Source organism: Cricetulus griseus, chromosome 4 (genome assembly GCF_003668045.3).
Source record: "Cricetulus griseus strain 17A/GY chromosome 4, alternate assembly CriGri-PICRH-1.0, whole genome shotgun sequence".
NCBI lineage: Eukaryota > Metazoa > Chordata > Mammalia > Rodentia > Cricetidae > Cricetulus > Cricetulus griseus.
The window spans coordinates 137796931-137811522 of record NC_048597.1 but is presented as its reverse complement, the minus strand read 5'-3'; the positions used below and the strand labels follow the sequence as shown (position 1 = coordinate 137811522).

General features: G+C 37.0%; 1 protein-coding gene across 1 annotated transcript in view; it reads left to right on the top strand.

Annotated features, from left to right (window-relative positions):
• Positions 1-14592, top strand: part of Herpud2 (HERPUD family member 2) — a 42192-nt gene that overhangs the window by 17289 nt on the left and 10311 nt on the right. Inside the window, exons 3-4 of the mRNA XM_027411699.2 lie at positions 1882-1995; positions 4398-4549. Of these exons, the coding sequence (XP_027267500.1) occupies positions 1882-1995; positions 4398-4549 (266 nt within the window). The remainder of the gene's footprint in view (positions 1-1881; positions 1996-4397; positions 4550-14592) is intronic.

The following is a 14592-nucleotide window of genomic DNA, read 5'->3' as shown; positions in this document are numbered from 1 at the left end:
CAGGATTTATACCTCATGTTTGGCTTTTTAATTTAACTTTTAATGCAAATATTCCTGATCTGTTTTATTCTGTTTACATCACCTATGGGAAACATAAAATGTAATGCTAATGCATTTCTTCTGCTTAAGTGACATTTTAGCTTTGCCAGTGTGGCTTCTGATGGTTCAGTTGCATGATTTCAAATGGCTGTAGTGTTTTACCATCTGTCCACCTTAAAAATATTGCTGTTTAAAGCACAAAAATTTCTCATCCACTTCCCCAGTGTATAGCCTACTCCAGCTGTCATAGCTGCTATAGTGTACATCTGTTGTGATCGGTGAGCATTATCACTCGAAATTATACATACTCAAAGTCACCACTTTAGGTGATACATACTCTGGATTTTGACAAATGTGTAATTACACATTTCCACCATTATGGTATTATATGGCAAAATATGCTTGCCTATTCATTTTTTTTTTTTTTTTCACTTTTTGTGGTGCTGGGCTCATGCCCAGGACTTTGCACTTGCTTAGACAAGAACATCATCAGTAAGCTACCCTGAATGTTGTTTTCTTTTCCTGTTTAAAAACTGTTATGCTATCTGCTCTTTGAAGCACAGATGCATTTATTGTTGTTTTCTAAATAACGGCCTGAAACCTGCACATGAATATTCTCAAAAGACTGTTGCAGACCTTATGTCAAGCACTTCTTCACATTGTTTCTCTTAAAGTTAGTTTCTTTTCCATAAAATGTTGCTATTGGCTCTACAAACTGTTTAGTTATAAAATGTTCTATGGATATATTCCTAGAAGGTGAATGGATGTTGTGATAAACCATTATTAGTATGACCTTTGACCCTTGGATTATGGGAATACACATTGGATTCTTCTTAGTATTCCCTGTTCAGAAGCTGACAGCAACTGTAGTTTAGGCTTTTCAGTTTTATGCAAATACTTTCACGTGTGTCTGTCATTGAACCCCATTGTACTGGTTTGTGTGTCTTTGGGCCCGAATACAGTTCCTTTAAGGCTACCCTTGGCTTTCTTGAACTGAGCACAAGTCTGGTTTCCTGGTAGTGGATCAAATCTTCTTCCTCACTTCAGGCATCTTTCTTGACTCCTGCCCACCCACCCTTCACCATTTTGCTGTTCCTCATAGTTGTTTAAAATGCTGACTCATCACTCTCAACACTTCATTGTTGTCTATTGCTGTCATCTTTTCTAGCTTACCAGCTTTATGTCCTGTGTAAATGTGTGTGTGTCCTCACTAAAACATAAAGACCAACCTTGTCATTATTTAGAATGTTTTCTCTCAGTCATAGTTGTGGAAATAATATGGAAAATTTATAGAATGCGACTCAAATATATGCTCTATATCTGTATATAGATGTTAAAGCATAAAAAAAATGTTGGCTTAATTTGGAAAGTAGTAAAAAACTATACTTCTCCATGCTAAAATTAAGGCGTATGAGATTGAGTTTCTTTATCAATACATTCAAGTAACTGAAGTATTTCTACTATTCAGAGTTTGTGGATCTGAAACTTCAGAGTGACTCATATTGTTATTAATGTTTTGTATATGTTTTTATGTTGAAATAATAGTTTGTGTTGATAAAATTTTGTCCTGTTTGTTGCTTCAAATCTGCTTTCTGTGTGCCAAGTACTAGTAACAATAATTATTGAGTATATAAATCATTGTTTAAGCTTGGGGAGAAAATATTGAATTCAGAAGGCTGGAAAGTATTAAAATGGAAAACTCCAAATATTGAACAGTTTATTATTAACAAAATGGCTAGGCTATGAAGGAAAGGAATTTAAGTCTTGAGTTCAGTATTTCAGCTTAGCTAGTAAATTTTTGAACTGTAAATTTGCCTTTAATATGATCTTCTTTAATTTTAGCAAGATGAGTATCACATGGTTCATCTAGTCTGTACTGCTCGGAGTCCTCCCAGTTCTCCAAAATCCAGCGCCAGTAGAGAAGGTCCCGAAGCACTGGCATCCAGCTCCATTTCTGTGAGTGACTGTGAGGAGTAAACACTGAACTGTTCTGATTTTTGTTTTTTGCCTCTAAAAACTAAATGGAGGGCTGGGCTATAGTTCCACAGTTCAGCACTAATCTATCTGTGTGAGACTCTGGTTCAGTCCTTATCACAGCAAAGAGCAAACATGCAAACAAAACAAGCTAAACTGATTTAAAAAAACAAACAAACAGAAGAACAGAACACTTGGAGTTTGTAGCTTTGTCTTATTTTATTTCTGATCATTGTTTGCTATTTTGAGAAGAGGTCTCATGTAACCCTGCTGGTCATGAATTCACTGTGTAGCTGAGATTGGCCTTCAACTGTTGATCCATTTGATTCAACTTCCTAATTTCTGGGATCAGAAGCCCATTGCACTACACTCTGAGATTGCTTAGAAAAGTTAAGAATACAACATTTAACATTTGTTTTTAGATACACAATGTTACTTTACTTGGAATCTGTGTTTACCATGAGTTACAATTTGATGAATGGACAGGTTAGTTACTGAAATACTCTAGAAACAGAATCAATATGGTTATATAATATAGATCTTAGGCTAATGAAGTTTAAGAAATATTAAGGTATCAAATGTATATTTTATTCAAAGTACTTTAAATTATTTAAATATAGGTGACCTAAATTTTCTTAAGGTAGATTACTTGGCAAAAGACATTTGGGTTTTTTATGGTTGTTGTTTGTTTTGGTGGTTTTGTTTTTTAATCACTGGATTCAGGAATACATTCACAATGAAGAGAGGAGGAGAATTACTTAGTATATTTACCTCTTATATAATTAAATACTCATTTCTGCCTGGAATTGTTTTGGAAACTTGTAGGAGTTCAGCTTTGAGGGCGAGAGGATTGAGATTATGGAAGCTTTATACTTCTTGGCCAGGCAGGGGACACTGATTGTGCTAAAGATATTTTCCTTTTTAAAAATTCAATCAGCCAGGCTATTGTGACTCACAACATTAACCCTAGCAGTCAGGAGACAGAGGCAGGTAGATCTCTAAGTTTGAGGCCAGCCTAATCTACAGAGTGAGTTCCAGGATGGCCAAGGCTGAACAGAGAAACCCTGGCTTGAAAAACCAAACAACAACAAAAGATAATGGTATCCATTAGTATAATTAATAGAAAAGCCTAGCTGTATGTCAACATATCCTAATTTCTCTAAAACTAATTACTTCTTATCTTAATAGGCAATTCTTTTATGATTAGATTTTTAAAATTATTTTCAGACCTCTTTGAAATCTTTAAATCATGAACACTTAGGGGAAATTAAACTTATCTTTCTTTACTCTGATAGTTTTTGTAATTTCATAATACTCTGAAAAAATATATATCCTAAGTGTGCCACCACCACCTGGCTATGAATATCATATTTTAATGTCCCATTTAAAGAGTTTCTTTTAAAAAAATAGCCTTTCTTGGTTATGTCCTAAAGAGCCAAGACTCCTTAATAAAATATTTGATATCTGTTTTTCATGAATTAACTTCTTAAAGAGATCTTTTTTTTTTTTTTTTTTTTTTTTTTCAGAGACTGGTGTGCTTGTGGTTTTTCACTGGGCAGAACTCAGAAAGATAGACAGGCTAAAAGACATCCTGCCTATCAAGAGGCTGTGGCAATTTTAACAAACTTAGAAGGATTTAGAAATAGTGTGTCTAACTTTCCAAGATGAGAGAACTATAATCTATATAAAATATAATTATGTTTTAAATATGTACAACACTTGAAAAACTGTTTTCTAACCATTACTCATTGAGGAACTTTACCAAGCTGTACTTATTGAATCTTTTGAGCTTGAGCCCTAAAATTCTGATTTATATCCTTTTGGTTTGTAAAAACAAAATTGTTTGTGGCATTTATAAACTGATAAGGGTTTAGAATTGAAAAGTCAGAAAATCTAGGCCAGTCTTGTTTTTCCAAGAAAGTGGAGATGGAGACTGTAAATGACTCTTTAAGTTATGTTCTTTGTTAATGTCAGATACAGCAGGGATTTTAGGTTCCTGCTTTTCATCATTCTCTTAGGACAGTGTTACCAACATCTGTTACAAGATATCTGGTATCTGTCATATAGTAACAGTTTAAATGAGAAATTAGTGGCATTAGTAGACACTTTCTATGTGTCAGGCATTGTGAAAGGAGCTTTGCTTGTTGTAGTTTAATCTACATAGTTTAGTGTGTAATTTTTTGTAGGTTGTTATTCTGTTGTCTAGTTGATAAATACAATATTACTATCACAATCTGACTCTTTATTTCATTAAAATCAAAGTATGTGTTATTGGACATGAAATTCAGATAAGTTTCTAAAATTTAGGGGTTTTTTTTTTCACAGGGATTTCATAAATACATGTTTAGGAAGACATACTAACATTTTCTGTTTATTTGTTGTAGAATTCAGATCACTCAGATTCAACAACTCCGTCCCCCAGTCAAGAGAGTTTGTCATTAGTTGCTGGTTCTTCAGAAGGACTGAGGCAGCGTACCCTTCCACAAGCACAAACTGATCCAGCCCAGAGTCGCCAGTTTCCATATGTAATCCAAGGGTAAGTGAAAGTTGAGTCATTTAATTAGGGCCCTCTAAAAAGTCACACACACACACACACACACACACACACACACACACACACACAACACACACACACACACACTTGATTTTTTCTCTGTAGCATCTTTTTGATTTTTAAAGTACATTTTAAACTTATTTACTTAGTTTTCAAGTATTTTAACATGCTTTATTCACAAATAGATGAAACAGAAATAAAATTAGGCAGTTACTGAAAGTGAGAAGCTAAAAGAAATGTAACAATAAACACCTACAGAAAGTAGCAGAAAATAGTAAATGCTAAGTATATTATATAACAACAATAGCTAGTAGATTGGCTAAATGAATAGACAAGTTGTTTAATTTTTTTTTTATTTTTCAAAACTTCATGTATGTACACAGTGAAGTATTTGCCACTTATAATTTACCCCCATGTTCACCAATATGCCCTCTTCTCCAACTTCATGTAGTTGTTTTGCTTTTTGAAAAACTCACCCACTGCTCTGTGCAGAACTGCAGGAACTGACATATATAGAACTCTTTAATATGGGATATAGTCCTCTAATCTGTATTGCCCTGAATTCCTCCTTCTGATGTTCCTTACTTGTAGTTGCAGCATTGAGTTGGGCTGAGGTAGGGTTACTGTCTCAGGAGAGGTTAGGGAATCATCTGTGCTTGTAAATAAAAAAAAATGTCATGACTAAAAAACCAAAAAAACCCCAAACAAACAAACAAACAAAAAAACCAATTCATTAAGTCCAGTTAGTGCTGCCTGTTATATTCATGGGTGTGGGACTGTCCACTGCAGCATGAGAAACCTAGTAGTGGCCATATCCTCAATAAAGAATGGTTCTCCATACCCTGGCAACTATTCACTGTCAGTAGCTCCTAAGGGGCTTTGCCTAGAGATGTTTTGGTTGGGTTTATCTTGGGTAAGTCTTGTGCAGGTAACCATAGCTGCTGTGAGATCATGGTACTGTTGTTATGTTATGTCCAGAAGTCTGTTCTATACCAGCCCCCAACTCCTACCCCAGCTCTTACATTCCTTCTACCTCCTCTTTTGAACTGCTGCTTTAGCCTTGCTGTTACTATAGATGTCCCAATTAGAGTGAGCAGTAAGACTTTACTCTCAGTATTCTGACCAGGAGTGCATCTCTCGGTTGACTGCTGGTCACTGAGAAGTTACTTTGACCAAGGTTAAGAGCAGACCAGGACTTTGGGTATACAAATAAATATTTAGAAGGCAATTTGACAGTGTGGTCATTTTGCAAAATAATAGCAAGTTCCACTCTATGGCCTATGATCTCTGCAGCCATGGGCTTTTGATCAGGGACTTCCCTCATGTAGAGCAGGCTTCAGATCCAGTAAGAAAGCAATTAGTTATCCCCTTAACAGACCTGCTTCTATTGTGCCCATATACATAGCTTGTATGGCAGGTCCATATTATAACATGCAGGGTCCAGGGTTGAACAGACCATTGGTGTCTTCTGCCTCAGCCCCCCAGCAGCCTGTATAGTACCTTCTGGCAATGTGAAAGCTAGTCAAGCAAGGAGGAAGTTTCCTGGTTAGTTTGAGACTGATTTCTGTATGTCCTGCAACCAATTTACATGGTATCTTCAACAACTGGTCTTACCATGTAGTTATGGTGGTAATTAAAAGCAGTGACTATAACTTGTGTTGTTTGGAACTACTTGGTCCTCCTTGACTAGTAGCTCATAGGGAGGTATCCCATGCTTTGTATTGAAAATTTCATTTAATAACCCGTATCTTCTGGGAGTGACATTGTCTGTCCATGCAGAGTAGTTCCATTTGAAGTCTTATTTTTTAAGTTGTATTTTGAAATTAGCTTACTAAACATTGGGTTTCCTTAATACTTTTTCAGACATCTTTAGTTCTAGTTAGCTGACCTCTGTCCCTCTTTTCCCACACCCCTCCCCATCCCTGCTTAATCTTTTCATTCAGTGTTCCCCATTTCTTTTCACATGTGTCCTGCTATTCCCTGCACTTGTTATGAAAGTTGCCTTTGTGATAGTAGGCTCCTCTGTGGCTTTTGATACCCCCTTCCTTTGGGTCAGCCTTCTCTCTCACCCGATTCTCTTTGTCTCCATACTCTGATACCTCTCTTTGCTTAACCCTTCCCACCCCTAGAGCTCCCCCACTACTTCTGTTTCACTATACTCCACCATCCCTCCTTTCTTATTGTTCCCCCCCACACACACAAGGCTTCTTTCTACTTTCCTGGCTCCCACTTGTGTTCCAAATTAAGTATACAAACTGAGAGAGATCTCCAAATGAGAGAGAACATGTGGCATTATCTTTCTGGGCCTGAGTTACCTCATTTAGTGTAATTTTTTTTCTAGTTCCAAACATTTACCTTCAAATTTCATGCTTTAATTTTTCTTTACAGCTGAGTAGTATCCCATTGTGTATAAGTACCACATTTTCCTTATTCATTTGTCTGCTGATGGACATCTAGATTGTTTCCATTTCTTATTTGTTGTGACGGGAGCAGTAGTGTGTCTCTGTAGTAGGGAATGCAGTTCTTTGAGTCTAAGAGTAGTATGGCTGGGTCATTGGGCAATGTCATTTCAAATGTTTTGAGGACCTCTAGACTGATTTCCAAAGTGGCTGCACTGGTTTATGTCCCCACAACTCTATGAGTCCCCATTCACAAAATCCATCCCAGCAATTATTATCCTACTATGTTCCTGATGCTGGCCATTCTCACTGTGGTGAGGTGGATTCTTTTTTTTTTTTTTATTTGAATTACAAACAAGATTGAATTACATGACAATCCCAGTTCCCTTCTCCCTCCCTTCCTCCCCTACCACCCACTCCCCAACTAAAACCCTACCTATCATATATCTACACCTGACTCAACCTTTCTGCTCCCTCATGACCTCTGCATCCTTCCTTTTCTTCCCTTCTCATTCTCGTAGCTCCTCTTCCCATGTTCTCAATTTGCTCAGGGGATGGTGACCCTTTCCCCTTCTCCAGGGGACAAAGTTTGTCTCTTTTAGGGTGGTGAGGTGGGTGGATTCTTAAAGTGGTTTAAATCTTCATTTCCCTGATGTCTAAGGAAGTTGAGTACTCTGTGTTTACTAGACATTTGTATTTCTTTTTCAAGGCAGGGTTTCTCTGTGTAGCTTTGGAGCCTATCCTGGCACTCGCTCTGGAGACCAGGCTGGCCTCGACTACAGAGATCAGTCTGCCTCTGTCTCCTGAGTGCTGGGATTAAAGGCGTGCGCCACCAATGCCCCGCTGACATTTGCATTTCTTTTGAAATTTTTCTGTTTAGTTGTATAGCTAACTTTTAAAAACTGGACTGTTTATTTTCTTAATGTTTAAAGGCTTTCTGTTTTTGTATATTCTATACACTAATTGTTGATGAACAGCTGGAAAAGATTTTCTCCCATTTTGTGGACTGTCTTAAGTATCTTTGCTGTAATGAAGCTTTTAGTTTCATGATGTCTCATCTGTTGCTTGTTGGCTTGGTTTCCTGTGATACTGAGGTCTCAATCAGAAAGTGTGTGCCTGTGCCTGTGAGTTGAAGTGTTCTACCTACTTTTCTGTGCTTTCTGGTATCTGGTCTTATATTGAAGTCTGTGGTGATTCATTCAAAGTGTGTAAAACTGTGCTTTTTGGAATATGTCAGACATTCATGTTATTCAGAGTCTATAGAGGAGGTTTCTTAGAAGCTTGCTGTGGCAACCACTGTATCAGGTTTCTTCAGGTAGACAGTTCCATAGAAATTGTATTTGTTTCCTAAAGTGAATGTTAAAATAGTAAGTAACAAAACTGCATCGATCTGGGATTCACTTAGGGAATCTATTTCTAGATGAATAATATTTTTAACTTGAAGGGCGGTGTAGTTTAGTGACTGCACAGATTTCGAGTCACACTGCCTAGGCTTAAATCACTCACTAGCTTGGATCGATCGGTCTCTTCACTGCTGTGTTTTACCCACTCCTTACCTGGGGTTGATAGGAATTACCTTATAGGATTTCTATGTGGACTAATGTTGCATGTAAAGTGTTTGAAACAGTAACAGGCACATGATGATATACTAGCAATAACTTAAAAAATTCATTGTTTTAGGTGAATGTTGCATATTCAGCAAGCATGCCTAATATTCTGAAACATTGAAATGAATGAATGCCAACACTCAAAAATAAGACTTTCTATTTGGAGAGAGTACTTTGTGATTCACAAAGCAACTGATGAAGAAGTTCAATAAATAGATTTTCTAATTTAACAGTGATACTGTCATTTTTTACTTCACTTCTCTTTTGGTCAGCATTAACATAGCCCTATCCTTAAATGTGCAGGAGCAGTGATTTAGTGACTTTGGAAAACCCAATACCAAAATAAAAGCTCTGCACTCGTTTCCCAAACTCTAGTACCACAGTGCATAAGCTAGTCTGCAATTGTCTACCACAGAGGCAAGTATTCCCTGTTGCTAGTGTGCTTGCTAATGTTACAGGTTTCTGTGTCTTACTTCCTGAAGCTTCAGGGTTTTGCATGGTTCTCAGGAGCCTGCCACCTTCACTAAACATGGGAACTTGACTTGTAGAAATCCTGAGGCTGGTGATTAGCATTCCCTTTGATCTTGGGGAAGCATGAGAAGGACACAGAAGAACATGTTCCGACTACAGTGGTTTACAAAGTCCTATTTACAGTAATCGATAGACTGTTTTTAGACTCATCTGTTGTGCCTTTACATTTATTGCTGACTACTTTATTAGACACCAACTTTCATAGATTCAGTTTCTCTCTGAATTAGTAACAGCTTTTTTTTTTTTTTTTTTTTTTTTTTTTTTTGTATTTGAACTGAAAACCTATCGGTGGTCCACCACTCAAAAATAACCCTTCCTGAAGTTTTTGTAATTATACTTCCATGTTTTTCTATGTATATATTTAAAATTGGAATGTCATAAATTTTATTCTATCTTAAAAACTTTTTAAAAAACAGGTTGGCAATATTTTCAATTCTATATATATTTTCATTTGATCTGTCTGGTTTTTCATTATTTGGCTATATTTATTTGTTTCTTCCTCTATGGAGGCAAATTCTATTATTTGTTTTTGCTGTGTATTACTTCAAAGTGTCAGTAGTGTTCAACAAGACTTTTTTTTTGCTCACAGGTCTGTTAGTCACCTAGAACAGCTCTGCTGAATTCAGGCTGTAGAATTTTTAGGTCTGTTTCACATTTCTTGTTGGTGGATCACCAATTCCCTGGGATGTAAGAGGATAGGCTAAGGCCTAAACTCACTTAAAGCCTTGTGCATGTCATATTTATTATTATTTGAATAAAGAAATAGTCATATGACCTCTCAATAGCACCAGCGTGGTGAAGTATTAGTCATAACCAATGCTATGTAGGAAAATGCTTACCAGCTGTTCAGTAGAAGAAAAATTAAGGCCCTCGATTTGCTTGTTCCTATGATATAAAAACTCCTAACCTTGGCTAATTTCAAGATATGAGGGACATATCTCTATTTCAAATGCCACTTGGGTGTACTCTATTTTTGAAATGAAGGTATGCCTTTTGATAGTGTTCCCCACCCCCAGATGTTATAGAGACTATGTAACAACAAGCCCAGTGCAAGGCATACCGCCCCCCGCCATTCATTATTGGTCAGAAGAACCTAAGAGACTCCCAAACAATATAGGCTATTGCCATTGCCCTGCTTACTTTCCACAACTGAAGGTAGTAGGCTAATGTTGAAGATACCACACACTTTGTACATAGGACTTGGAATTGTTCTGGATCTGACCAGCAAACTTGCCCTTGAGGAGTGGCTTTCATAGTATTAGAGGAGGTATGCAATGCAAGGAAGAATGGCAGTCAATAGTCCTAATCAGTTTTAATACCTCTGAACCATAACAACAGTTAGCCTGACACCTGACTCTAAAGGTGCAATGATGAATGGCACTAATATCTTGGGGGGGTTACCATCAACTGTCCAATTGAACTTAAGGCCCACTCAATAGGAAGGAATTCATGCCTGGTACTATAAACCTAGCCCATTATCTGTGGCTGGTGAAAACATGGACCCTAAAGGAGAACCTACTACTGTTACTATTTTAAACCAATGTAATTTCTAACTGTATTCTAAATACTTATACCCGTAGATAAGTTTAGTACTCATCTCTCATCAAAGAATCTGTGTTTTTGCATGGATGGAGGCCATTACAGAAACTAGTCAGTATGCAGAGAACAACTAACCATAGGTTCTCAGCCCCAGTTGATACATCTGTAATACAACCACTATGACTAAGGAAATACTGTGGAAGATGGGCAGAAAGACTGTAAGAGCCAGAGGCCCAGGGCATCTGCCTTGAGATAGTGCCACTTGTGTGTAACAGGAAAGCTGTACCCATGAGTTCTTTATGGAGTAGCTTTTTTTTTCTTAGTTGTATAAAATGTTATGGGCCTACTATTCAGACACATTTTAAGAGATTTCATTTGGCTTCTTTCTGTTTTCTCAAAATATTTTATTTTTCTTTTATTGTCTTCATTATTTTCTAATTTATCTTTCCATTGCTTCTTGGTGGAAAATTCAAGAAAACTTATGTATATGTACTTTTACATGTATGTACTTAAGTATATCCTCATTTTAACACGAACAGGAGCATGTTATACATATTTTTCTATATCTTGTTTTTTTTAAAGTATTGAAAGTTAAAGACATGTATAGAGATACTAATTTATTTTTTATGGCTACATAGTGATTCAGCAAGTACATGATTATAATGCCTACTCTTTTATTGACAAATATTTGAATTGTTTCCAGTCTTGCTATTAAATAGGTGCATGGTGGATAACTTATGCATGTGTCCTTTTTTGTTGTTATATTTTGGCTGTCTCGTATTTTGGATGGATTCCTAGAAGTACAGATGGGTCAGAGTAGATAGATCAGAGGGCAAACACCCTCAGATAGAAATCAGGAACAGTTTCAACATGGAGGTGAGTGCCAAAGTTCTCTACAGGTTTAACTCAGTGACCTATCATCATAGTGTCCCGTGTGTCTCTTTTAGTGGGAAAGGATGCTGGAGAGTTAGGAGGCTGCATAGCAAGTGTGTGCAATGACTCAAAGGAAAAGATGTGAAGTTTTGTTTTTATTTTCATATCTGTCACTTTTGTAAGCTAATTTTCAGAAGCAGAATTACTTAGACAAATAGATAGAAAAACATATTTACTTGTTAGAAATTGTTTTGTAAAAGCTTATTTCAGTTCATACTGTCACTAGCAATGAAAGAGATGGATTTCACATATGCTCTTTGTCAATATTAGCTCTGTCTCTCTTTCTGTATTTGTGTGTGTGTGTTGCTAGAGACCAACAGGGACTGGAATATTACTAGATATTTTTATTTAGTGTTTTCAAACAAAAGCTATCATTGATTTAGTTTATATTTGGTGTCCTAATGATAATTCTTGTTTCTAGGAATTGTTTATATGTAAAAGATGTTAATGACTATTAACAACTGCTTTTTCTAAGCTTCCAGTTTCTTCTGCATTATCTGTGATTTAACTCGATATTTTAGAATACCTGAATATATGGAAAAGGTGAAAGCTTTTAGAATTCCTTTCCCTCCATTAGCAATTTAATAATCACTTTTCTTAGTGTGGAAATTTTCTTTTACTTGTTACTTAATGGTGTAGTATCCAAAGTATATTAAATTATTGTCTTAGGGTTTCTGTTGTGAAGAGACATTGTGATCAAGGCAACTCTTTTTTTTTTTTTTTTCGAGACAGCGTTTCTCTGTGTAGCTTTGGAGCCTATCCTGGCATTCGCTCTGGAGACCAGGCTGGCCTCGAACTCACAGAGATCCGCCTGCCTCTGCCTCCCAAGTGCTGGGATTAAAGGCGTGTGTCACCAACACCCGAAGGCAACTCTTATGAAAGATAGTTTTTAAGGGGCTGGAGAGATGGCTCAGTGGTTAAGAGCACTGGCTACTCATCTGGAGGACCCAGGTTCAATTCCCAGCACCCATAAGACAGCTCACAACTGTCTGTAGTTCTGTTCCAGGGGATCTGACACTCTCACATAGACATGAAGGCAGGCAAAACACCAATGCATATAAAATAAAATAGATAAATCATTAAAAAAAGAAAGTATTTAATTGGGGCTTTGCTTAGAGTTTCAAAGGGTTAGTTCATTATCATTATGTTGAAACTGTGTTGGCAGCAGGCGTGGTGCTCGTGCAGTAACTGAGAACTTACGTCCTTATCTACAGGCAACAGCCACAGAGCTCCTGGGCCTGGCATGGGCTTTTAAATCCTCAACGCCCACCCACAATGATACACTTCCTTCAGCAAGGTCACTCCTATTCTAACAAGGCCACACCTTCTCACTCTTCTCATCAGTTCACCAACTGGGGACTAAGCCTGTAAATATGTGAACCTATAGGGCCACTCTCATTCAGATCACCATAGTTGGTTGTATATTTGATTAGTTTTTCTATTCCTATAGGTTTCAATAGTAATTTTGTCATTTAGTATCAAATGAGTTCTCTCCCACTCTTTTTTTCTTGTTTCCTGGAGAGTGTTAAACTGCTTATCTAAACATTAGTAAACATGCTAGCTTGAGCCCAGAATGTATTTTAATGATAACATAGTTTAGTCATATTTAATAATTAGAGAAATTAGAGAAATAGGGAATAGAATGTCAAGATCATCTTAGGGGAATTTGCTTCTTTTGGTAGTATATATTTAATAATTGCCTTCTGTTCTAGACTGTGTGTGTGTGTGTGTGTGTGTGTGTAGGCTAGAGGACAGCTTCAGGTGTTGCTCGTCAGGAGCCATCCACCCTGGTTTTTCAGACATGGTCTCTCAGTAGGACCTAGGACTGGCCAGAGAATGACAGGACATTTCTAACTTTTATTCCTCCCTAAGACAGGGTTTTCTCCATGTAGCCCTGGCTGTTTTGGAGCTCACTCTGTAGATCAGGTTGTCCTTGAACTCACAGAGCTCAAGGATAAATAAAGCAATCCCACCTGTCTCTGCCTCTGCAAAGGCATGTGCCACCACCACCCAGCTCATTCCAACTTTTAATGTGGGTGCTGGGGATCAAAATCCTCATACCTGTGCAGCAATCACTTTAACCAATAATCCACCCTCCAGCTATTCACTCTCTGTCTCTCTGTATTAAATTTTGCTTTGGTCTGGCATTAGTTTGGTCTTTCCAGGTAAGAATAAGTAACATTATATTCTAAATGTAATATTAAATATAACACATCATGACACATTTATATTCTAAATAAAGACTACACATATATTAGGGATTGTTGACCGTAGAGACCTGAGTTAGAAAAGTTTGGTAAGGCTAAACTGTTATGGGCCTATTTTAAGTTTTATTAGTATTAGTATTCTAATACTAATCCAGGGCATCTACCTGGAAATAGAGCTCCATAAATTTCTACCATTAGTAAGAAATACAATTTTAAACATATTTGTTTTATCAATTTCAGCATGAGAACACTGGATTTTCTCTAAGATCAAGGAAAGAAAAGAAAAGAAAATGAAAAATTAGCCACTCTTTAATAGTCTATAGTTTTCAGACCTGAGAAAATTGGATTGGGTCCCCTGTATCTACATAAAAGCCAGTCACAGTGCTAATGTCTGTAAGTCCAGCTTTGGGAGTGTGTCTAGGAAAGGGGATGGTCGAGATAGGCAGATCCCTGGAGCTGGCTACTCAGCCACTCTAGATGAAAGACTCTTTCCCAAAACAGTGAGGTAGAGAGCACTAGAGGAAGGCATTGGCCTTTGATTTTCATACAATATATTCTGATCACAGTGTCTCTTCTTCCAACTCCCCCTTGTCCTCCCAAATCTACATATCTTTCTTTTTCTGTGTCAGTAGAATACAAATAGGCATAATAATAACAACAATAAGAAGAAGAAAATAAAAGATAAAATAAGAACAAACAAACCAGAATAAAGTGAAGCAAACGAACTACCAGAAGAAAAAAAAGCCGTAGAAAAGGCACAAGAAACACGGAGACGCAGAGACTCATACATTAACACACAAAAAAATGTA